Source organism: Anomaloglossus baeobatrachus, chromosome 6 (assembly GCF_048569485.1).
Source record: "Anomaloglossus baeobatrachus isolate aAnoBae1 chromosome 6, aAnoBae1.hap1, whole genome shotgun sequence".
Classification (NCBI taxonomy): domain Eukaryota; kingdom Metazoa; phylum Chordata; class Amphibia; order Anura; family Aromobatidae; genus Anomaloglossus; species Anomaloglossus baeobatrachus.
This window is the reverse complement of record NC_134358.1, coordinates 227311002-227337491: the sequence shown is the minus strand read 5'-3', so window position 1 is coordinate 227337491 and position 26490 is coordinate 227311002. Positions and strand designations below refer to the sequence as shown.

The window sequence follows — 26490 nt, the reverse complement described above, 5'->3', positions numbered from 1 at the left end:
CGGCAGCCGGACCCGAGCAGTGGGAGAGCGCGGCGTCCCCTCCTCCGCCCGCGACACATGCAACTAGTTTCTCCAAACAGGAGGCATCTTAAACCGGTCATCACCGACAAAGGCTTTTGTACAAAGCAATAAATACATTTCAGAAACCCGTGTTCAATACTTCTTCCCAGGGTCATTTCTCATGATTACACAGCACTATATTTATGGACAGCTATGGTTTGATTTGCCTGTGAGGATTTGATGGGTTGATACCAACATCTGGTAAGAAATTCATTTTAAGCATCTTTAGAAATGCATTAACTTAGAAAGTGGTGACTGATTCAACACTTATTTCACCCGCCACATGCATGCATGTATGTATGTATGTATGTATGTATGTATGTATGTATGTATGGACAGTATCTAACTATCTAGCACAATGTGCAAACAGCATAGAATTATACTTAAAGTGATCCAACTCCAGTTTTTCTGCAGAATTTTGATAATCAATGTCCTGACCTCACATTTTGAGTTTGATTTTTTTGTTACTATTGTTAAAGGTATTTTTAGGATTAGTTCGCTCATGCAAAAGGGCCTTTTTTTGGGATCAATACATGAGGAGTGTGGGCTCCATATTGCTTCTATTACAGTGCCAACCTCCGTGTCTAAGGGCGGCCAGCTAGAGCTTAACAGGGACAGTATTATGTTTTATTTGATCCCCTTTTTTCTATATTATTTTTTTTTATGTGCTGGCCTCTGTGCATGCTTTGAATTGAGGTATGCATATCCTCTATTACCAGATCTACAAATTATTACATATGTTTAGCACTGTTTTTAATGCATATTGCAGAAATATAGTTACTGTAAGGTTTGGATTTGACATTGACTGATCATACAAAGAAGGGAATTTTGTTACTTACCGTAAATTCCTTTTCTTCTAGCTCTTATTGGGAGACCCAGACGATTGGGGTATAGCTACTGCCCTCTGGAGGCCACACAAAGCACTACATTAAAAGTGCAAGGCCCCTCCCCCTCTGGCTATACCCCCCCCGTGGTATCACGGGTTCTCCAGTTTTAGTGCCAAAGCAAGAAGGAGGAAGCCAATAACTGGTTTAAACAAATTAACTCCGAATAACATCGGAGAACTGAAAAACCGTTCAACATGAACAACATGTGTACCCGCAAACAACAAAAAAACATCCCGAAGGACAACAGGGCGGGTGCTGGGTCTCCCAATAAGAGCTAGAAGAAAAGGAATTTACGGTAAGTAACAAAATTCCCTTCTTCTTCAGCGCTCTATTGGGAGACCCAGACGATTGGGACGTCCAAAAGCTGTCCCTGGGTGGGTAAATAAATACCTCATGTTAGAGCTGCAAAACAGCCCTCCCCTACGGGGGTGTCACTGCCGCCTGCAGGACTCTTCTACCTAAGCTGGCATCCGCCGAAGCATAGGTATGCACCTGATAATGCTTGGTGAAAGTGTGCAGACTGGACCAGGTAGCTGCCTGGCACACCTGTTGAGCCGAAGCCTGGTGGCGTAATGCCCAGGACGCACCCACGGCTCTGGTGGAGTGGGCTTTTAGCCCTGAAGGAACCGGAAGCCCCGCAGAACGGTAGGCCTCTAGAATTGGTTCTTTGATCCATCGAGCCAGGGTGGCTTTAGAAGCCTGCAACCCCTTGCGCGGACCAGCGACAAGGACGAAAAGTGCATCGGCACGGCGTATGGGCGCCGTGCGGGAAATGTAGATTCTGAGTGCTCTCACCAGATCTAGCAAACGTAAGGCCTTTTCATACCGGTGAACCGGATGAGGGCAAAAAGAAGGCAAGGAAATATCCTGATTAAGATGAAAAGAGGATACGACCTTAGGAAGAAACTCCGGAATGGGGCGCAGCACAACCTTGTCCTGGTGGAACACCAGGAAGGGAGCCTTAGATGACAGAGCTGCCAGCTCAGACACTCGCCGAAGCGATGTGATCGCAACAAGAAACGCCACTTTCTGCGACAGCCGAGAAAAGGAAACTTCCTTCAGAGGCTCGAAGGGCGGCTTCTGGAGAGCAACTAGTACCCTGTTCAGATCCCATGGATCTAACGGTCGCTTGTACGGGGGCACAATATGACAGACCCCCTGCAGGAACGTGCGCACCTTAGGAAGACGTGCTAGACGCTTCTGAAAAAACACGGATAGTGCCGAAACTTGCCCTTTAAGGGAGCTGAGCGACAAGCCCTTTTCTAACCCCGATTGCAGAAAGGAAAGAAACTTGGGCAATGCAAATGGCCAGGGAGACACTCCCTGAGCAGAGCACCAGGACAAGAAAATCTTCCACGTTCTGTGGTAGATCTTAGCCGAATTCGACTTTCTAGCTTGTCTCATTGTGGCAACGACTTCCTGAGATAATCCAGCAGATGCTAGGATCCAGGACTCAATGGCCACACAGTCAGGTTCAGGGCCGCAGAATTCTGATGGAAAAACGGCCCTTGGGACAGTAAGTCTGGTCGGTCTGGCAGTGACCACGGTCGACCGATCGTGAGATGCCACAGATCCGGATACCACGACCTCCTCGGCCAGTCTGGAGCGACGAGTATGACGCGGCTGCACTCGGATCTGATCTTGCGTAGCACTCTGGGCAAGAGCGCCAGAGGCGGAAACACGTATGGGAGCTGAAACTGCGACCAATCTTGAACCAAGGCGTCTGCCGCCAGAGCTCTTTGATCGCGCGACCTCGCCATGAATGCCGGGACCTTGTTGTTGTGCCGGGATGCCATTAGGTCGACGTCCGGCACTCCCCAGCGGCGACAGATTTCCTGAAACACGTCCGGGTGAAGGGACCATTCCCCTGCGTCCATGCCCTGGCGACTGAGGAAGTCTGCTTCCCAGTTTTCTACGCCTGGAATGTGAACCGCGGATATGGTGGATGCTCTGTCCTCCACCCACATTAGAATGCGCCGGACTTCTTGGAAGGCTTGCCGACTGCGCGTCCCTCCTTGGTGGTTGATGTATGCCACCGCTGTGGAGTTGTCCGATTGGATTCGGATCTGCTTTCCTTCCAGCCACTGTTGGAAGGCCAGTAGAGCAAGATACACTGCTCTGATCTCCAGAACATTGATCTGAAGGGTGGACTCCTGCGGAGTCCACGTCCCCTGAGCCCTGTGGTGGAGAAATACTGCTCCCCACCCTGACAGACTCGCATCTGTCGTGACTACTGCCCAGGATGGGGGCAGGAAGGATCTTCCCTGAGACAATGAGGTGGGAAGGAGCCACCATTGTAGAGAGTCTTTGGCCGTCTGGGAAAGCGAGACTTTCCTGTCCAGGGACGTTGACTTCCCGTCCCATTGGCGGAGAATGTCCCATTGAAGTGGGCGCAGATGAAACTGCGCAAAGGGAACTGCTTCCATGGCTGCCACCATCTTCCCTAGGAAATGCATGAGGCGCCGCAAGGGATGCAACTGGCCCTGCAGAAGAGATTGCACCCCTGTCTGTAGTGACCGCTGCTTGTCCAGCGGAAGCTTCACTATCGCTGCTAGAGTATGAAACTCCATGCCAAGATACGTTAGTGACTGAGTCGGTGATAGGATCGACTTTGGAAAGTTGATGATCCATCCGAAAGACTGTAGAGTCTCCAGCGTAGCATTCAGGCTGTGCTGACATGCCTCCTGAGAGGGAGCTTTGACCAATAAGTCGTCTAGGTAAGGGATCACCGAGTGTCCCTGAGAGTGCAAAACTGCTACCACCGCCGCCATGACCTTGGTGAAGACCCGTGGGGCTGTCGCCAGACCAAATGGAAGAGCTACGAACTGAAAATGGTCGTCTCCTATCACAAAACGTAGAAAACGTTGATGTTCTGTAGCAATTGGCACGTGGAGATAAGCATCTTTGATGTCTATTGAGGCAAGGAAGTCTCCTCTGGACATTGAGGCAATGACAGAGCGGAGGGTTTCCATCCGGAACCTCCTGGCGTGCACATGTTTGTTGAGCCGTTTTAGGTCCAGAACAGGACGGAACGAGCCGTCCTTTTTTGGAACCACAAAGAGATTGGAGTAAAATCCTTGCCCTTGTTCCTGAGGAGGGACTGGGATAATCACTCCTTCCGCTCTTAGGGAGCCCACCGCCTGCAGCAGAGCATCTGCTCGGTCTGGACGTGGGGAGGTTCTGTAGAACCGAGCTGGAGGACGAGAATTGAACTCGATTCTGTACCCGCGAGACAAAATGTCCGTCACCCACCGGTCTTTGACCTGTGACATCCAAATGCCGGAAAAGCGGGAGAGCCTGCCCCCGACCGGCGATGCGGAGGGGGGGGGGCAGGAAGTCATGAGGTAGCCGCTTTGGAAGCGGTACCTCCATTTGCTTTCTTGGGGCGTGTGTGAGTCCGCCACGAATCTGAGTTTCTTTGCGTCCTCTGAGTCCCTTTGGACGAGGTAAACGGTGTCTTGCCCGAACCTCGAAAGGACTGAAACCTCTGCTGCCACTTTTTCTGCTGAGGTTTGGATGTTCTGGGTTGTGGTAAAGAGGAGTCTTTACCCTTGGACTGCTTAATGATGTCAGCCAATGGCTCGCCAAACAGTCTATCTCTAGACAAAGGCAAACTGGTTAAACATTTTTTGGAACCAGCATCTGCTTTGCCTTGGCCGCCTTGCGTTTTGAGGATGACATGTTGCTGCTTCCACAGAGCGATCTGGGATATGCAGCCAGAAGCGCACCTCACAGTGCAAGAAATACAATATCTATATATATGTACCCAGTACACTGATACACAGTGAGGCACTAGAGGGACCAGCACAGAAAAATCGCTTACCGCCCGCTTAAAAAGCGGGTGTGTGGTCGCCAGATAGCCCCTAGTCCAGGTCTCCCAGAGCCTTGCGTCCTTCCTCCAGCCAGGCATGCATGTAATGGCTGCCGGCGTCTCTAGAGAGGAAGGGGGGCGGGCCCTGGGCGTTCCTGGCCAAGAGCGGGAAGCCTGCTTCCCTCTGTGCCAAGTGAGAGGGCTGGAGCATGTAAATCAGGCTCCAGCCCTCGTCGCTGCTAACGAACAGCGTCTCTCCCCTACCCTGAATGACAGGGTGGGGGCGGGAACGAAACGGAGCTGCCGGCGTCCTAGGCCCAAAAAGCCGGGGACTAAATTTATAACCGCCGCCGCCGTAAAAGCGCGGACGGCGGATCCCCGGCGCACCACAAGTCACAGCAGCGCCGCCCGGTCCAGAGGGGGTCGGCGCTGCGTTCCCAAACACAAACAATCCCCCAGTAATCTGTAGGGACACCAACTCCACGTTGCGGTCCCCGGCGCACTACAACACCCAGCCAGCCCGGAGTGTGTCTGTGCCTGCCGGGGACACAGAGTACCTGTATGATGCAGGGCCTGTCCCTGATCGTACTCCTGCTCCGTCTCCATCAGGTTCTAATGGGTCTGTGGATGGAGCCCGGCATCAGAGCTGAGAGGCCGGCAGGATCCCACTTCCACAGAGCCCTACAAGGGGATGTGGAAGGAAAACAGCATGTCAGGCTCCAGCCCTGTACCAGCAATAGGTACCTCAACCTTACAACACCATCCAGGGGTGAGAAGGGAGCATGCTGGGGACACTATATGTGTCCTCTTTTCTTCCATCCGAAATAGTCAGCAGCTACTGCTGACTAAAATCTGTGGAGCTATGCATGGAATGTCTGACCTCCTTCGCACACAAAGCTAAAACTGGAGAACCCGTGATACCACGGGGGGGGTATAGCCAGAGGGGGAGGGGCCTTGCACTTTTAATGTAGTGCTTTGTGTGGCCTCCAGAGGGCAGTAGCTATACCCCAATCGTCTGGGTCTCCCAATAGAGCGCTGAAGAAAGGTCATTTAACCCCATATTGGATAACCTCTGCAGTATTTTTCACCATCTACACCACGGGTCTCAAACTCGGCTAAGTATATGGGCAGCACATAAAAAATAATTTGGAGGGGCCGCATTCTTTTCAGGATAAAGTGGTATTTTTTTATTTTTTTTTAATGATACCATATTTTTTTTCTATACACCTTTGAATCACTTTTTTTTAACATTTTTTTGCTTGCTTATTTTTTTTAATTGGCATTCATTGGTTATGCTACGGTTTTATAACTTGGGTCGTTATTGATGTGGCGATACCAAAAGTGCACTTTTTATTGTTTTTTTAGTTCATATATAAAAATGACATTTTTGTGTACTCACCGTAAAATCTCTTCCTTGGAGCCTTTCATTGGGGGACACAGACAGTGGGTGTTATGGCGTCTCCAGGAAGGCTTGACACTAGATTTGCAAAAGTGTTAGCTCCTCCCCCCACAGCATATACCACAGCTAGGCAGGAAACTAGCTCAGTTTGGTGTAAAAGCAGTAGGAGAAGGACAACCAAAACCACAAGGGCGGGAGCTGTGTCTCCCAATGAAAGGCTCCAAGGAAGACATTTTACGGTGAGTACACAAAAATGTCATTTCCTTTCTCGCCTTTTCACTGGGGGACACAGACAGTGGGCCGTCCCAAAGAAGTCCCTGGGTGGGAACTGAACTATTAACAGTGTAGAACATCAGCCTAAGAGCTGACAAACGACTGCAACTGCAGTGAATACATATCAAAACACTGTCAAGAACCGAGCAGTGGCCACTTATAAATGGGCCACTGCCACCTGAAGGACTTGTCTTCCAAGAGCAGCATCCGCGGAGGCTTGCGTATGCACTCTGTAGAATATTTGTAAACGTGTGCACACTGGACCAGGTAGCGGCCTTGCAAAGTTGGGCCGCCGAAGCCTGATGGCGGATAGCCCAGGAGGCACCCACTGCTCGTGTAGAGTGGGCCTGCACAGATTGAGGGGGACCGACACCTCGTGCTTTGTAAGTTTCACAGATGGCAGTCCTGATCAATCGAGAAATCGTGGATTTGGAAGCCCGGTCGCCCTTTTTGTGTCGTCCTGAGAGGACGAAAAGGGCATCGGACTTGCGCAACGCCGCTGTTCTGGAGATGTAGATCCACAGAGCCCTGACAAGATCGAGAGAGTGTGAAGGGCTTTCTCAAAGGAGTGGACCGGGGCCGGGCAGAATGACGGCAACACAATGTCCTCGTTCAGGTGGAAAGAGGATACGACCTTCGGAAGGAAGGCGGGGGAAGGCCGAAGGACCACCTTATCATGATGGAATATCAGGTAAGGTGAGCGACAGGACAGAGCTGCCAGTTCGGACACTCGCCTGATAGAGGTAATAGCGACTAAAAAGGCAACTTTCCAACACAGCCGTTGAGGAGAGATTTCTCTCAAGGGTTCGAAAGGAGGAAGCTGAAGAGCTCCGAGAACCAAATTCAGATCCCAGGGATCTAAGGGGTGACGATAAGGGGGGACCAAATGCGCCACCCCTTAAAGAAAGGTACGGACCTGAGGGCGAGAAGCCAGCTGCTTCTGGAAAAAAATTGACAAGGCAGAAACTTGTCCTTTAAGGGTATTGAGAGCAAGACCCGAGTCCATACCATCTTGCAAAAAGGCAAGAACATTAGGGATTGAAAAGGTAAGGGGCGACCGATTATGGCGGTCACACCAGGACAGATAGGTCTTCCAGGTCCTGTGATAAATGCTGGCGGAGGAAGGCTTGCGAGCATTAAGCATGGTATGAACTACCCTGGAAGAAAGACGCGATTTGGCTAGAATCAAGGATTCAAGCGCCACGCCGTCAAATGCAGCTGTGCTGTATTCTGGTGGAATATTGGACCTTGCGACAGAAGATCCGGGCGGTCGGGAAGCCACCAGGGAGTGTCGCCGAGAAGGTGGGGAGCTCTGGAAACCAGGCTCTTCTGGGCCAGTCCGGGGCCACGAGGATCACCGGGATTCCCTCCGCTTTGATTTTCTTGATTACTCTCGGAATGAGAGGGAACGGAAGTAAAACATATGGCAGGCGAAACTGCGACCACGGCAGGACTAGAGCGTCGGAGCCGAGCGCTAGCGGGTCTCTCGACCGGGATACGAAGGGATGTACTTTGGCGCTTAGCTGAGACGCCATGAGGTCCACATCTGGGAGCCCCCAACGAAGAGTGATCTGATGGAACACCTCGTCGTGGAGGGACCATTCCCCTGGCACTAGACCTTGTCTGCTGAGAAAGTCTACGGCCCAGTTGTCTATCCCCGGAATATGGACAGCTGAAATAATGGGAATGTGCATCTCTGCCTAAAGAAGAATCCTGGAGACTTCTTTCATCGCTGCCCTGCTGTGAGTTCCTCCCTGACGGTTGACGTAAGCCACAGCCGTGGCATTGTCTGACTGGATCTGAACCGGGAGGCTCAGAAGCAAGGGTTGAAAGGTCTGAAGGGCCAGAAATATGGCCCTGATCTCCAGAACGTTGATATGAAGGGATCGCTCGGGGTGAGACCAGCGTCCGTGAGCAGTGTGGTGGAGAAACACCGCCCCCAGCCTAACAGGCTGGCATCTGTCGTGACTACGTGCCAGTGGACAGGGCGGAAGGACTTCCCGAGATAGGGATGAGAAGACCTGAGTCCACCAGACGAGGGAGCTGAGGGCAGTCCGAGATAAGCGGACTGACCAGTCTAGAGAGGCTGGATTCTTGTCCCAAGAGGACAGAAGATCCAGTTGTAGAGGGCGCAAATGGAATTGGGCAAACGACACGGCTTCCATGACTGCTACCATCTTGCCTAACACTCTCATCCCACTCCGGAGGGATGTGTAACGGCGGGAGCGGAGGGATTGGGTGGCCCGGATCAGGGAAGACCTCTTGTCTTCTGGAAGAAAAACCCCAGGCCTGAACCGTGTCTATCACCATACCTAAAAAGGTGATGCGTTGATGAGGAATGAGGGATGACTTGTTGAAGTTGAGAAGCCACCCTAGCCTTGAGAGCGTGTCTGGACAAATTTGCACGCTTTCTGAGCAAACTTGGAGAGCTCCCTTTGATAAGTAGGTCGTCCAAAAATGAAACGACCAGGACACCTCTGGAGTGTAAAATGGACATGACTGCTGCCATGACCTTTGTGAAGACCCGAGGCGCAGTAGCCAGTCCAAAGGAAAGGGCCCTGAATTGGAAATGACGGTGCCCTACGGCAAAACGAAGGAACCGTTGATGCGATACACATATGGGAATGTGTAAATAAGCATCTTGAATGTCTATGGAAGCTAGGAATTCTCCCGGTTCCATAGCAGCTAGTACTGCTCTCAATGACTCCATTCGGAAGGTCCGAATCCGTACGGACCTGTTTAGCCTTTTGAGGTCCAGGATAGGACGGACAGAGCCATCTTTTTTGGGGACGACAAAGAGGTTTGAATAGAAACCTTTGCCGCGCTGTTCCAGGGGCACTGGAATGATAACGTTTGCTTTTTGCACAGAGGCTATGGCCTGACATAAGGCCTGGCTTTGCGTTGTGGACTTTGGAAGCAGAGAACGCAGAAACCTGTGGGCCGGTAGGGAATGGAAATCGATCTTGTAACCTGAGGTGACGATTTCTCGAACCCAAGCATCGTGAGTATGGTCTAGCCAGATATTCCGAAAAAGCAGAAGACGCCCTCCAACAGGAGTCGGCTCTGAGGGGTACCCGGCGTCATGCTGAAGGGGCCTTCGCGGGGCGAGGTCCCTTGGGATTAGATTGCCTGGAGTGGGAACGCCAGGAAAAGTCCCTTGAGGGACCGGATCCCCGATCTGAGCGCTGCGACGACCCCGGTGATGGTTTTTGGGGGGCGGGCCGAAAGGACTGCCTGCGCCAAGAAGACTTTTTAAAATATTTGGATACAGGCCGCTTTTGTGGTAGAATGGTACTTTTACCACCCGTCATCTCAGATATAAGCTTGTCCAGGGATTCTCCAAACAGACGAAGACCCTGAAAGGGGAGTGTGGACAGGGATTTCTTGGAGGCACTGTCCACGTTCCATATCTTTAGCCACAGGACTCTGTGGGCAAAAACAGCATTGGCTGCCGTTAGGGCTGACAAACTAGCTGCATCTAAAGGAGCCGTCAAGCAAGTAATTAGAGGCTAGAGAGAACAAATTAAGGATCTCGAGAGCCTCTGAAGGAATATTGCAAGAGCGACGCAACTTGCGCAAGTTCCTACTCCACACACTCTTAGCTCTCGCCACCCATGTCAAGGCAAACAGGGGGCGCAGAGAGGAGCCTGAAGCCTGGAAAATAGATTTGACCGCAGCATCAACTGCGCGGTCGGACGAGTCCTTGAGAGACGCGGTGTCTGAGACAGACATAACCGTGTGTTTAGCCAGCCTGGATACTGGCGGATCCACAACGGGGGGTACTGACCAGAGCTTAACCAGTTCCGATAGAAAGGGTTAAGCGAATGAAGAGGAGGATTTTTTATTAAACCTCCTATCAGGGTGATCCCACCGTTTAGATATGATTTGATGAAAAATCGGATCCTGGGCAAAGGACTTAGGAGGCTTCTTGGCCCGCTTGATTGCCGACTGAGAAGTCGGATCCGAAGGCTGATCAGAAATCGACAGAGTGATTGACAGCCGAAATTAATGTGTCTTCCATATGTCTAGACTCAGAAGGGACATCTGAACCAGAGTCAGAGTCTTGGGAATCGTGACTACTAAAGGTCTCGGAGCCTGAGTCAGACTGATCATCGTCCGAGTCGGATGAGACGTAACGGGTCGCAATGGCGCCTTTTGGAGACAGCATTTTTACGTACTGGGAACGAGACACCAGACAAAGGCGGGCTCCCCTGGGGGAGCTGAGCCGGGGGGAGGCTGTGAGAGCCTGTGGAAGGCTGGGATATCTGAGCGGCCAGGTCATCTAACCTCTTAGACGTTAGAAGAGCCCAGGCAGGAATAACGTCATCAGACTGGGGTACTGCCTGGATAGTGGCCGCAGCCAAATCCACAGACTGCACGACCTCCTGGTCCGGCAGCGGAGGCTGTTGTGACACAGTAGTAGGGGCATCGCAGCCCCGGCATAGTGGATAGCTTCGGCCATTACAAAAACGAGCGTCCACAGGTGGTACAAGCATAGTACAGCTCCGTAGAGGACGCCTGGGAAGCTTTATCACCATTGCTGTTACGCATGTCAGCAACAGTTCCACAATAAGTACAGTGAGCCTCTAGCAGTATTATAAAGGGACTGCAGAGGGTGAGGAGCTGCTAGCAGTATTATAAATGACTGCTATGCAGAGCCGATATATACCAAGTAAAGTAGCACACCCTGTCAAACAGTCGGTATATACCTACAGGCACAGTTAGTATATACTGCTAAAAGCCGACATACACCGCCAGCCAGCCAGCAGACACACACCGCTAGAAAGACAGCGATATACCACTGAGCAGAGCGGTATATACTGCTGCAGAATCGCAGAGCCAAGGAGGCGATCTCACCCGTGTCTGCTCCCCACATGTAATGGCGTCCAGTGTTCTCTGGCAGCATGGAGGGGAGAGACGGCCCACTAGAGGGAGCGGCTACTAGAGCAGTGGAGGGGGCATTGCTAGAATGCAGGCCGACGCCGGGAGCTAAATTAATGATGCTTCCCCGGGATCACGGCCTGCATCGCCCCACCGGCGCCTTTTCAGGCGGCGGTTTGGATGCAGGGGACAGATGACTCGTCGTCGCCCTACCTGCTCCTGGCTCCGTCTGAAGACGCGTCGGTCCTGGGATGCGGGGATCTCGGGGACGCATCTTCGGCTCAAGGCTGAAGCAGGTCCTCTGCTCTGCTAGCCCTCTGGAGCTACCTTGGTGTGAGGTGCTTCCAGGGAGCCTGGAGGGGTACGCAGACCCGACCACTTGGGCGCGAGGGAAGACTGACGGCTTGTGCACGCCAGGTTTCCTCTGCCCGTACACGGGGGGGAACGGGGGTGGCAAGGCACCCTGGTATTGCCCCTATCAAAAATAGAATGAATAAGAAAAGAAAAACAAAATAAAAAAAGTAAAAATAAGCTGGCCTGAGGCACCTCTGGTGGAGCTCAGTCCAGACATGTCAGCCTCCCTGCTGACACTAGGAAAAAACTGAGCTAGTTTCCTGCCTAGCTGGGTTATATGCTGTGGGGGGAGGAGCTAACACCTTTGCAAATCTAGTGTCAAGCCTCCCTGGAGACACCATAATACCCACTGTCTGTGTCCCCCAATGAAAAGGCGAGAAAAGAAAGACCTTTTTAAAATGGTAGAAATTTTTTTTTTACATTTTATAACCTTCTTGAAAGTAACAATTTTACAATTAGCACCATATAGTAATTTTGGCCAACATCTTTTAGTAAAGTGCCCATCCTAGTCCCCATCCTGTAGTAATGTGGTTCTCCTTGTCCCAAACCTGTAGTAATGTTCCCCATTCTGGTCCCCGTCCTGTAATGTGCCCCATCCTGGTCTTCCTCCTGTAGAGGTGAGCCCATTCTTCTCCCCTTGTAGTAATTGCCTATACTTGTCCACATCCTGTAGTTATGTGCCCCATCCTGGTCCACATCTTGTAGTAATGTGCCTCATCTTGGTCCCCATGCTGTAGTAATGTGCCCATCCTGGTCCCCATCCTGTAGTAATGTGCTCATTCTTCTCCCCTTGTAGTAATGTGCCTATACTTGTGCCCATCCTGTAGTAATGTGCCCATCCTTGTCTTCATCCTGTAGTAATGTGTCCATCCTTGTTCCCATCCTGTAGTAATGTGCCCCATATCCTGGTCCTCATCCTGTAGTAGTGTGCAAATTCTTCCCCCTTGTAGTAATGTGCCCATCCTGGTCCCCAGCCTGTAGTAATGTGCCCCATCCTGGTCGTCATCTTTTAGTAATGTGTCCCATCCTGTTCCCCATCCTGTAGTAATATGCCTCATCCTTGTACCCATCCTGTAGTAGTGGGCCCATTCTTCTCCCCTTGTAGTAATGTGCCTATACTTGTGCCCATCCTGTAGTAATGTGCCCATCCTTGTCTTCATCCTGTAGTAATGTGCCCACCCTTCTCCCCATCCTGTAGTAGTGTGCCCGTTCATGTCCCCATCCTGTACTAATACGTCCATCCTTGTCCCCTTGTACTGTGCCAATCCTTGTCTACTTGTAGTAACCTCCCCGTCTTGCAGCAATGTCTCATCCTGTAGTAATGTTCCTATCCGCACAAGCCCTCTGCACAGCTACACCCATGGCAGCCGCCGATCAAAAAGAGACCAGTAGCGAGTAGCTAACAGTGTATAACTGACCGGTGGCTGCCATTGGTGTAGCTGTGCAGAGAGCTTGTGTCTGCGCGGCACCACCAATACCGGCGGCCACCGTAATCGTCAGGGAGTCAATTCACGTGTGCCTGCTGGCTGCAAGAAGTGGCCTCAGGGCCACATGCGGCCTACGTGTATGAGACCCCTGCTCGTCACAATAGGCTTTGCACTGATCAGACTGATTCCAACACCAGGGTATGGGTAATGTTACAATTCTAGCGCTCAGTCAGCATGTCAGGTGGCACGATTACTATCCCCAGAGCTACTTCTAGTACTTCTGATATTCACAGACTCAGAAGCTTTTCAGAGAGGTAAATGCTCAGGATGGATACCTAAAAGTACATTTTACAATGGAAAGGTTCCTCATGCCACTTGTCATTTACTTACAGGGTGTTTATCACTAAAATCGAGTAGTTACGTTACTAAACACAAAAACCATAGGAGGCATGGCCTCACTTCATGTAGACGTTTATGTGCTCTCCTGATAGGGATCTCTTCAGAACAACACACCTGAGACATGTGAACTGCTCCTGTGCCATCTCCCAGGGTCGGTCTGCCAGTGAATCTGAGGGAGTTCAGCTGGGGATCGCTCCTCCCAAGATGGCGCGGCTGGAGAGAATGAAAGTGTGTCTCCCACCAGCCAGATATTGCAGCGCAGCAAGAGAGCTGCAAGGACAGAGGCTCCGGCCAAACAGGTTACTCAGATCAGCCCCAGGACAGCGTGTCTTCATTCAGAGATTGGCAGGAATGTTTTTCTTACTCTGGACACTCCTCTTTTACAAGAAAGCTCAAAGTCTCTCTGTTAACCCGTCCACTGCAGTTATGGAGCCTACACTTAAAGGAGTAAAGGTAGCCATACAGGCAGTAAGATACTGAATGCAGGCATACTTGTAAAAAATTGTTTAAAAGAACAGAGAGTCCTCAGTGGTTGATACCTTTTAATGGCTAACTGAAAAGATGGTAATAATTGCAAGCTTTCGAGACTACTCAGGTCTCTTCATCAGGCATGGTATAACACAAAATCTTGTAGAAAGATCCAATGCTTGGTTGCAGACATACCTTTAATCAAAGTTGCAGAAATACACTGCACGGGTGCAATGGGGGCGGGCCTTTGTGGGTCGAGTCCTCGCTGTAAGGCTATGTTCACACACTGCGTTTTTTACCTGCGTTTTGGGTCCGTTTTTGCTGCAGAAATTTCTTGAGAAATTCTTGTAATCTTTCTGCAGACATTCCCCAGCAAAACCTATGGCAAAAAAAATTAGCTGTGCACACACTGCGTTTTTTTCTTAAGAAAATTCTTTCAGTAGATTTTCTTAAGAAAAAGAATGAGCATGTCACTTCTTTTCTGCAGCTAACTGCGTTTTTTGCCATAGATAATTGGCACAATAACGCAGGGAGCAACCAGCGGTAAAAACGCACCAAAAACGCACCGAAAACGCACCAAAAACGCACCGAAAACGCGGCAAAAACGCAGGTGCGTTTTTGATGCGTTTTTTAACGCAGGTGCACTAATCCTTCACTCTTAAGAAATTTCTTAAGAAAAATCATTTTTCTAGTGTGAACATAGCCTAAAGTTACCCTCCAGCGTCTTTTATGACAAGACTTTTTTTCTTTAGTGGAATATGACACCGCGTCGCCATTGTTGCTGGCGATGCATTGACACAGCGATTTGGCTCATTAAAATGGCGACTGAGTCCACGCATGTGCGAAATGCGATTTCTGGCTCCATTTTATTGAAGACTAGAGAGGAGGTTCGGTTCGCAGGGCACATTCGATCCTTAGATAAGGTAATTGGGCAGTGTCTACGCTCACATGCAGCCAAGCCATAAGCAGAACACTTCTGGGGGAGGGTGGGCAGGGTATTCTTAGTTATTTATTTAGTTTGTTTTATTTTGTGTGCACACACTACATCAGATCATGCTGATTTTACCACTGCACGTGGCTCGCACAGGGCTGAGTATCGATCATACAAAAGCACAGCTGCTCGCTTGAGTGGTTTGCACTCATAAATCACACGAGCTTTGAACTAGTACACTGTCTTTTTGGTAATCTGTTTCCGAACCCAAACTTGAATGCTATCTTGTGCAGTAAGGCTGCTTTCACACTACGTTTTTTTTTAACATGCGTCATGAACGTTTTTTGCTGTAAAAGCGGATCCTGCTTTTACAGCAAAAAAACGCATGCAAACGCATGTGTTATTTTGCAAGATCCTGTCACTTTAAGTTTATGGGCAGGCATTGAAGTCATGTGATCGGGAGTCAGTGGAACTGAACGTGACAGACTGGGAGCCGGCATCCGACAGCTGCAGAGGCTCGTAACCAAAGGTAAACCTCGGATAACTTGCTTGCATACCCAATATTTACCTTTGTTACGAGAGCCTGCAGCTGCTAGGAGCCGGGCTTCCTGCACACGTAACCAACGTAAACATTGGGTAACTAAGAGAAGCGCTTTCCTTGGTTACCCAATATTTACCTTGGTTACGAGTGTCCGCAGCTCTCAGGCAGGGGAGAGAGAGAGACAGAGAGGGAGGGGGAGAGAGAGAGACAGAGAGGGAGGGGGAGAGAGAGACACAGAGAGGGAGGGGGAGAGAGAGAGACAGAGAGGGAGGGGGAGAGAGAGACACAGAGAGGGAGGGGGAGAGAGAGAGACACAGAGAGGGAGGGGGAGAGAGAGACACAGAGAGGGAGGGGGAGAGAGAGAGACACAGAGAGGGAGGGGGAGAGAGAGAGAGACAGAGAGGGAGGGGGAGAGAGAGAGAGACAGAGAGGGAGGGGGAGAGAGAGACACAGAGAGGGAGGGGGAGAGAGAGAGACAGAGAGGGAGGGGGAGAGAGAGAGACAGAGAGGGAGGGGGAGAGAGAGAGACAGAGAGGGAGGGGGAGAGAGACACAGAGAGGGAGGGGGGAGAGAGAGAGACAGAGAGGGAGGGGGAGAGAGAGAGACAGAGAGGGAGGGGGAGAGAGAGAGACAGAGAGGGAGGGGGAGAGAGAGAGACACAGAGGGAGGGGGGAGAGAGAGAGACACAGAGGGAGGGGGAGAGAGAGAGACACAGAGAGGGAGGGGGAGAGAGAGAGACACAGAGAGGGAGGGGGAGAGAGAGAGACACAGAGAGGGAGGGGGAGAGAGAGAGACACAGAGAGGGAGGGGGAGAGAGAGAGACACAGAGAGGGAGGGGGAGAGAGAGAGACAGAGAGGGAGGGGGAGAGAGAGAGACACAGAGAGGGAGGGGGAGAGAGAGAGACACAGAGAGGGAGGGGGAGAGAGAGAGACACAGAGAGGGAGGGGGAGAGAGAGAGACACAGAGAGGGAGGGGGAGAGAGAGAGACACAGAGAGGGAGGGGGAGAGAGAGAGACACAGAGAGGGAGGGGGAGAGAGAGAGACACAGAGAGGGAGGGGGAGAGAGAGAGACACAGAGAGGGAGGGGGAGAGAGAGAGACACAGAGAGGGAGGGGGAGAGAGAGAGACACAGAGAGGGAGGGGGAGAGAGAGAGACACAGAGAGGGAGGGGGAGAGAGAGAGACACAGAGAGGGAGGGGGAGAGAGAGAGACACAGAGAGGGAGGGGGAGAGAGAGAGACACAGAGAGGGAGGGGGAGAGAGAGAGACACAGAGAGGGAGGGGGAGAGAGAGAGACACAGAGAGGGAGGGGGAGAGAGAGAGACACAGAGAGGGAGGGGGAGAGAGAGAGACACAGAGAGGGAGGGGGAGAGAGAGAGACACAGAGAGGGAGGGGGAGAGAGAGACACAGAGAGGGAGGGGGAGAGAGAGACACAGAGAGGGAGGGGGAGAGAGAGACACAGAGAGGGAGGGGGAGAGAGAGACACAGAGAGGGAGGGGGAGAGAGAGACACAGAGAGGGAGGGGGAGAGAGAGACACAGAGAGGGAGGGGGAGAGAGACACAGAGAGGGAGGGGGAGAGAGAGACACAGAGAGGGAGGGGGAGAGAGAGACACAGAGAGGGAGGGGGAGAGAGACACAGAGAGGGAGGGGGAGAGAGACACAGAGAGGGAGGGGGAGAGAGACACAGAGAGGGAGAGGGAGGGGGAGAGAGACACAGAGAGGGAGGGGGAGAGAGACACAGAGAGGGAGGGGGAGAGAGACACAGAGAGGGAGGGGGAGAGAGACACAGAGAGGGAGGGGGAGAGAGACACAGAGAGGGAGGGGGAGAGAGACACAGAGAGGGAGGGGGAGAGAGACACAGAGAGGGAGAGGGAGAGAGACACAGAGAGGGAGGGGGAGAGAGACACAGAGAGGGAGGGGGAGAGAGACACAGAGAGGGAGGGGGAGAGAGACACAGAGAGGGAGGGGGAGAGAGACACAGAGAGGGAGGGGGAGAGAGACACAGAGAGGGAGGGGGAGAGAGACAGAGAGGGAGGGGGAGAGAGACAGAGAGGGAGGGGGAGAGAGACAGAGAGGGAGGGGGAGAGAGACAGAGAGGGAGGGGGGAGAGAGACAGAGAGGGAGGGGGAGAGAGAGAGACTGATCACGCCAGGCTGGTGTCTGGGCATGCTCAGTAGAGCAAGCAGATCCTGTCTCAGCATGCCAGAGTTCACATGCGTTTGCATGCAGTATAGTCAGGATCCAGCAATTTGCAGTATTTGGACGCAGCTCAAAAACGCTACAAGTAGCGTTTTTGAAAAATGTTAAAAAACTGCAACTCGCTGGATCCTCACTATAACGCACGCAAATGCAGGTGAACGCATGTTGACGCGAGTCCATTGCAAATGCATTGAAATGAAACCGCATTTGCACTGGATCCGTTTTTGCGTTAAAAAAACGTTCAGGATGCATGTTAAAAAAACGTAGTGTGAAAGAGCCTAACTTGTGACTGAAAAGAAGTCAGAAGTTACATCACTAGTGCCAATGCATCTCTATGAGAGTCAGAACAAGGCTCTCATAGAGTTGTATTGAGTTGTGACCTCTGGCACCCTCTAAATCACAGGAGACAAAAAAAAAATGCTGGAAAAAGATGAAGACGCCAGAAGGTGTGTATGAGACAAGGGTCAGGAAACTTACATTTAAAGCACCACTCAATAGCTGCAATAAAAAAAAAAAAAAAAAAACCGGGAGTGGTGCTTTAAAGGCCGCTTTACACGCTGCGACATCGCTAAAGCAAGGTCATTGGGGTCACGGAATTTGTGACGCACATCCGGCCGCTTTAGTGATGGCGTTGCGTGTGACATCTACGTGCGATCGAAAATCGTCGCAAACACGTGCAAAATCCTATCGCTAATCGTTGACATGCTCCCCTATTTCCAATTATCGATGCAGCTGCAGGTACGATGTTAGTCGTTCCTGCGGCAGCACACATCACTATGTGTGACACCACAGGAACGAGGAACCTTACCTTACCTGCGGCCGCCGGCAATGAGGAAGGAAGGAGGTGGGCGGGATGTTGCGTCCCGCTCATCTCCGCCCCTCCGCTTCTATTGGGCGGCCGCTTAGTTGGGTTGCTGTGACGCCGAACGAACCGCCCCCTTAGAAAGGAGGCGGTTCACCGGTCACAGTGATGGCAGGTAAGTAGTGTGACGGGTCCGCAGATTTTGTGCGCCACGGGCGGGGCAGCGATTTACCCGTGACGCACAAACGATTGGGGCAGGTATGCACGCTAGCGATCTTGCTAGCAAGATTGCGCATGTAAAGCGGCCTTAAACAGGACCTCCAAAGTTTACAAGAGAGGAGGAGGCCACAGTATCCCCACTACAGGATTTGTTACAGTCAAAAAAGGAATCTTGCCAAGATTTGGTCACCTTTATATTCAAAAAGAACGCTTTGGAAAATAGCTTTTGATGCAACTGTATTTGCACCTTAAGTTGAAATTTGGCTGCCTAAAAAAAAAATTCAACCATTATTTCTCAGTAACAAACACAAACTGTTTTTTCATTCCAAAACTACAAACTTTCAAAACGAGGCAATAATTGAAAAGACCGCTTCTGAATGTGTGAACTGTATACTGGTGGCGTCTTTTTCCTCTGTCTCCATGTGACTTATGGTAGAACACATTCAAATTTCTATATTATGTGACGTTGGTTCTACACGCTACATTCACATTACTCTGTAATACAGAAGGGCTGTTTACAACACATCAAGTTGGACAACTACATGCGCTTACAATAACTCTTCAGATAAAAGCAAACACTATGCTATTTGTTTTGGATTACGGGGTAAGGGCCCATTCCGGATGTGTAGACAAAAGATAACAATTACAGTTTATGTGCTTTACTATACAAGTTTTCAAATATAATTCTAAGTATTGTTCAATTAACTCGCTTTCATGGTTTTAAAAGGAAATTGTCACCAGGGTTTTGCATCCCCGAAAGCAGCATAATGTAGAGACAGACCGCGATTCCAGCGATGTGTCACTTACTGGGCTGTGGTCGGTCATTTTGATAAAATCAATGTTTTTTCTGCTGCAGATCTAGCATTTATACAAAGCTTATGAATATGCTGACTACCTGGCAGAATGCCAAGTAGTCCTGTAATGCTAATCTACTGCTGATTAAACAGTGATGATATGAAAACTACACTAAGCAGCCTAGTAAGTGACACACCGCAAGAATCAGGATCTCTGCCCATATGTTATGCTGCTCTCAGATTAGGTGGCAAAAACCTAATAGACAATCTTTCGGTAGGATCCACCGTTCTAAGCAGTCTATATGGAATGTAAGTCATTGAAAGTTGAATAAATAGTATCTTTATTACGGATTAGCGGACTTTCGGGTTCGCCGGGACTTTAGTTAAAAGTTAAAATAGACAGCTGCGGGCTGCAACCCTCAGCTGTCTGCTTTACCTCAACTGGTTATCAAAATTAAAGGGGATAGAACGCTGTTTGTTTTTTTTTTAATTTTCACTTAAATGTTTAAAAATCCTAAAATTACTTACCGGTAATGATTTTTTCCAGAAGCCACGACAGCGCCACCAAAGCAGTGGCGCTGTCGTGGTGAAGGGAAAAAACAGCATTAGGACACCCCTATTTTTGAAAACCAGCCAATGTAAAGCAGACAGCTGGGGGCTGGTATAATGAGGATGGGAAGGCACATGGTTATTTGGCTGTTCCCAGCCTAAAAATAGAAGCTCACAGCAGTCCCAGAAGTGGCGCATTGATTAGAGGCGCCAATTTTGGAGCTATACCCGGCTCTTCCCAATTGCCCTGGTGCATTGGCAATCGGGGTAATACTTGCAGGGTTGATATCAGCTGTGAATTGACAGCAGACATCAATCCCAGGGATTACTAATGGATAGGAGTCTATCAGATACCTGTATTACTAATTGTCAAGTATAGAGATAAAATAAAACACACACACACACACACACACGAGAAAAAAAAAAAGTTTATTTGAATTATGACCCCCCCCCCTATGTCCTTGTTCACCAATTTGTTACTTCAAAATAAATCTTGGAAATTCCGACCAAATCCGAGTCCATTGATTCCTATGGCACTTCGTTCTTAGGTTTTTCTCAAACAAGTCTACACACGTCCCTCCCAGTTAGCGGTACGTATGGAATTTCTCACGAGAATTATTCTGGAATTACCTGTACCTGGGACGCACACCACATAGAGGCCTATTTCTCCTATAGTATCGGATGTCAAAATACTGATGAAAGCTATGGCCAATAGATGGATCAAATGATGGTTCAATCATACATAAGGATTAAACAAGCTCTGTGTTGGGAAAAATCTATTTCTGTAAATAGTAAGAGTCTCTTTATAAGCCTTGAAATCAGAAACACAAACGGAGTTTCAGACGTTTGCGCCAACGGGGCCATTGACTATAATGGTGTAGACGGAGTCATCATGTGCTCTGTAGTGCACCATTTTCGGGAGTATACGCCTACTGGAGGTGGACACTCAGACGCAGTAGACTGCATCTGGGTGTCTGCCTTCGTCTGAACCATTATAGTCAATGGGTCCACTGAACGGGGATAGAAACGCAATGTGAAAGTGGCCTCATTTACCTGAATTTCTGCATCAATTAGTTATATGTGTAGCACTAGATATTTCAAGGATTTGTTATCTATTGTCTAAAAATTTTTCATTTCAAAAATTAAAAGAAGGAATTATCCTTTCATATGGGTGTATTACCAATATCTTAAGATACAGAATGTTTTGAATACAATATAGAATTAATAAATAGAATTAAAAAGTCAGAAGGGATAAGTGCTACAGCTTACTCAGGAAAAACCTTTATCCTGAATTCTTTAGCCTCATTATCCACACTATCCAAAAGAAAAAAGAAAAACCCAACCAAATGTGATACGGCTGATTTGGGTATGGCCACCACTTTGGGTAAGGTAACCAGTCAAACAAGATCTCAGTACAACACGGTCAAGGATAAGGTTTGGTTTGAATCTTACCATCTCAAATAATAATTAAATTTAATTATCTCAATAATTAAATTGATAGTTTAAAAATGTATTCTCAAGTCTTACCTTTTTCCTTTTAGATGAATTATCTGCCACATCAGTAACACTATTTTCTGGGGTCTGTACAGAAAACAAAGATTTCAAATTCATTTTCCAGGACTGCAGTTAAAGTAACAATTTGACAATACATGACTGCACAGCGACCAATTACATTGTGCTCATTCTAATCCAAATATAGGACAATGGATTTGTGATTTTTCTCATATGGACAGTACTTTGGACCAATTTTACCATCAGAGTTTGATAAATTTTTTATTTTGTGCACTAAACATTTTCATAAGCTTCTATCGATCGTGAAAATATCGGCCTTCACAAGGATGCAACTCCGGTGACATCCAAATGCCATCTGATTTTTTTTTACTGACTTAAAAGATGTAAAATTTAAGACTTTGAACAGTGACGACTGAAAAAAGTAGGAAATGTCTCATTGTTTTGATGTGGACACAGTCTGGCGGAGTTAAAGAAAACAAACATATTTCAGAAATTTTGTAGGTTATTTTAGGCTCATACCATCAGTAAATAAAAAAAACTAAATAAAAGTCTGGACTATAAAAAGTAAAAAATGTGATAAATGTATAGCTGAAATGGGGGAGGGGGGCACTGCTGGGACTCCCAATGGTCACTTGATATGGTGTCCCAAAGAATAGTGCTGGAGTAGCTCCCATCAAGTAGATGCACTACCTTTCTATCATTCTGCTCTCAATCAGTCCCATTATACAGTAACGTTTCTCTGAAACAGAAGCTTGTAGATAGGAGGGAAATGTTTTTTTGTGGACAAACCCTTTAAAATTGTTTTCCAGGACTTTTTTTTTGTCTATATGCCCAAAAACTAACTGGCAACTAGCCGCCTGTTGTACTCAGCGCCGGCACAGAGCAGTCACCCCGTCTGGCGAATCGGCTGCTCCAGGTCTATAAGTCTTCTTTCATGCTGCTCCAACAGGGCGCAAGTGCTGGCGCCATTAATAAGCTGGTTTCCCACCGTTAGGGTGCATGACGCATGATGTCGGCAGTCACGAACTGTTAACTGAGCAAAGCGGGAAAAGAAGCCGCTACTCTGTCGACATTAGGTCAGCGGAAGCCGTTAAATCGCCAACACAAGTAGTCTGTGACCGACTCTGTACCGGCAGAAAACTGCACCGAGCACAACTTCCTTCCTGCTTATTTTTTTACAATATGTCTAATAACGTTAAAAAAAAAAAGTACTGGCTATCCTCTTTAACCTTTTCAGCCCCTGGGCACTTTCCGTTTTTGTTTTTTGCTCCCCTTCTTCCAAGAGCCGTAACTTTTTTAATTTTCTGTCAATCTTGCCAAATGAGGGCTTGTTTTTTGCGGGACGAGTTGTACTTTTAAATGAAACCATAAGTTTTACCATATAGAGAACTGGAAAATGGCAAAAAAAAATCCAAGTGCGGAAAAATTGCAAAAAAAGTGTGATCGTACAATAGTTTTTGGGATATTTTATTCACAGTGTTCACTATATGGTAAAACTGATGTTATTGTGATGCCTCAAGGTCAGTGCGAGTTTGTAGACTCCAAACATGTATTTAAGGGGTTAAAAAAAATTCACAAGCTTGTCCAAAAATAGTAGCGCACGTTTTGCGCCATTTTCCAAAACCCGTAGCGTTCTCATTTTTCGGGATATAAGGCTCAGTGACTGCTTATTTTTTGCGTCTCGACCTGACGTTTTTAACGGTACCATTTTTGCTCAGATGCTACCTTTTGATCGCCTGTTATTGCATTTTGCACAAAATTTGTGGCGACCAAAATACGTAATTTTGGCGTTTGGAATTTTTTTGCCGCTACGCCGTTTACTGATCAGATTAATTGATTTTATATTTTGATAGATCGGGTATTTCTGAAAGCGGCGATACCAAATATGTGTATGTGTATATTTTTTAACCCTTTAATTTTCAATGGGGCGAAAGGGGGGCGATTTGAACTTTTAGGTTTTTAATTTTTTAAAACTTTTTTTTTAACTTTTTTTTTATCTTACTAGTCCCCCCTAGGGGGCTATAGCGATCAGCAATCCGATCGCTCTGCACTATTTGCAGATCTCAGCTACAGAGCTGAGAACTGCAGATTTGGTGCTTTACTTTCAATGCCGGCTGTATTCCGGCATTGAGAGGAAGTGACTCATGTTAGCTACAGGCGTCATCACATGACCCTGTGCTACCATGGCAACGACCGAAAGTCACGTGATCACTCACATGACATCCGGTGGGGGCGGCGGTAAGTAAAAATCGTGACCACGCGTATATACATCTCGCTGTTAGACTTTGGCAGCGAGATGTAAGGGGTTAATGTTACGGGTGGAATGCGATTCCACTCGTAACATGCAGGCACACGTCAGCTGTTGAAAACAGCTCATAAGTGCGCCAATCGCCGCATCCTGCCCGCGGCAGGGGGCAGGGCTTAATGGCACACGCTCCATGATGGAAAGATCAGTCAAAGGTCGAGAAGGGGTTAAGCATTTTGAATTGAAACCAAATATTTGTCCATTTCACAAGAATCCACTCACCATAGCTGAAGGAGAGGAGACTGAAGGTATTCTCCTGGCATCCTGGAAGCAAAGAAAAACAGAAATCAGTTGAGCATCCCGGGCAAAATAAAAGTTGTAAGCTAGTTTCACACATCCGTGTAGCAAGGACTGTGCTGGGATCACAATGCCCGACCCCCAGACCACTGACTTCAGCCAATTCCCTCACAGCCATATATGAGGCAGGTATCTAGCATCAGGAGACTCACCGGTCAGGCTGGGTATTGTCATACAAGCATGGACTGCATGTCACAGATGTGAGAAACTGGTTTAAAACGGAGATTCTGTCATAATCCAACAAGTATTAATAAGGCCGGGGCCACACGGGGACTACTGCGATCCTCGTATGACTCTGCTCACGCTGGCTGCACAGCGGAAGCCAAGTGTCACTGTGACTGGGGTCCGATCATGCGATCGGACAACAGCTGCGGGGGGCGGGCCGGCACTGAGGAGGGGAGGGAGGGATTTATCTCCCTTTCTCCTTTGTTGTCGGCTATTGCCATTCTTGCCTTGCACTTGCATAACACCGGTGTACCGCAAGTGCAGTGCGATCTTTCTCTCACCCACCCCATAGACTTGAATGGGTGCGAGAGAAAGAGTCCCGCATTACAGTCGCAGCATGCTGCGATTGTTTTCTCGGTCCGATTGGGGCCGAGAAAATAAATCGCTCATGGGTGCTGGGACATAGGTTAATATCGGTCCGAGTGGAATGCGAGGTTTTATCACATTCCACTCGGTCCAATTTTCATGCCATGTGTCTTAGGCCTAAGAGTACAGTTGGGGAGATTTGGCAACACAGACTCGGGCAAAAGTCACTGAAGGCTTTAAGAGCTTATTAAACCCAAAATAACACCAATTTCAAAGAGTACTTTCAGTAAGTGGTGGATAATGTGGTAATAAAGCAGATTATAGTTTACTATTTACTAGCATTTTTAAGTAGCTAATAGACTGATTTTGTTTACACACGTGCCATGCATTAAAGCACCACTCCAGCGTTTTGGGTTTATTTCATTTAACCGCTGGAGTGGTGATTAACCCTCCGGCATTGTGCACCATCGCTCTGGTCCCAGGACTTGCACTTGTAACTTCTGACTGGCCAGAAGTGAGAAGATGTATCACAAGCACTCAGTGCAAGTCTATGGGAGCCAGAATGAGGCTCTCATAGAAATGTATTGATTTGTCTCATAGAAATGTATTGATTTGTGACCTTTGGCACGCTCCATGAAACAGCAGAGCTGCTAGCAAAGCACAAATCGCCGAGAACAACCGGAGCGACGATGGAAAAAGCATGCAGAGGATTTACATTTAAAAGCACCACACAAGAAGAAAAAATAAAAAAAAACCAAGCTGGAGTGGTGCTTTAAATCTGTTTGTGTCAGTTAACTACATAATTCACAAATAGATTATTTACCGCCAAAGGGCTTGACATCTTCTCCAGAGATTGCAGAATTCTCCGTGCAGTGGAGCTTGTAACACCATAAGACTGATTATTTGCTGGTTTAGGTTTCACTTGCCTTCTTAAGGGTGCCTAAAGTTACATAAAAAAAGGATTAGAAATGATGCATTAATATTGGGGCAGGTAAAATTCTAGGTAAAAGCTGGTCAATGAACGTGGAATTTTACAGTCTAGAAGTGTCAAACTAGCTACTTACTTGCCGCAACAGCGAAATTACAGTTGAGGCCTGTATCAGCAGTCAGGCTGCAATCATGACGTGAACACGCAGACAACAGGTGCAGAGCTAAACATGTACATCGCGCCAAACCAAGGGAAGGGGAAAACAAACTGTAAACACATGTCAGAGCGCAGCAGCTGGGAAAAAGATCACACCGAACACTAACAAAAAACAACTTGTGCCTGGAAACTACACCTGCAGATGATAGCTTTCCTCGTCAAAAAGACCACTGCGTCCAAACGACACTGTTACTCCAAAAATCAGATAATAAAAGGTTAAAGGGGGCACTTTCATTTTAAAAAAAGTTATTTATTCTTAATTGGCCCAGATGATGGGGTAAAAATAGAAAATAACATAACCAAAACAGCCTTCACTTTTTTCATCAGGAACCTGAGCTGGTATCTTGTTTGGATGAAATGTGAAAGCTGCACCTGGACCAAAGGCCACGGATTGGCAGCAGCAGACACGTGATGCCACGAGACTGGCAGGGGCAGAGTAGCACGTTCACAAGAGTGGCACTGGTGAAGTAAGGAGGAAAAAAGAAAAACAACCACCACTATGGGCACATTGATAATATCTTTTTAAAAAGTAGGAGAAAAGCTTTTTAACCCCTTTCAGACTTTGGCTGTATGGATGCGCTCAATGTCGGCTGCCTGAATATGGAGCAGATAGCTGGGTCAAACACTCGGCATCGGCCAGCTGAGCTTGCTCCTGTTATCCCTTCAAATGCTGCCATTAATCTCCGATGGTATCTAGGGTGCTCG

The 26490-nt window shown here is 48.6% G+C and overlaps 1 protein-coding gene across 1 annotated transcript in view; it reads right to left on the bottom strand.

Annotated features, from left to right (window-relative positions):
- The window catches only part of NUP153 (nucleoporin 153), a 177169-nt gene that overhangs the window by 99065 nt on the left and 51614 nt on the right, over positions 1-26490 (bottom strand). Inside the window, 3 exon segments of the mRNA XM_075314720.1 lie at positions 21524-21577; positions 24036-24077; positions 25465-25581. Of these exon segments, the coding sequence (XP_075170835.1) occupies positions 21524-21577; positions 24036-24077; positions 25465-25581 (213 nt within the window).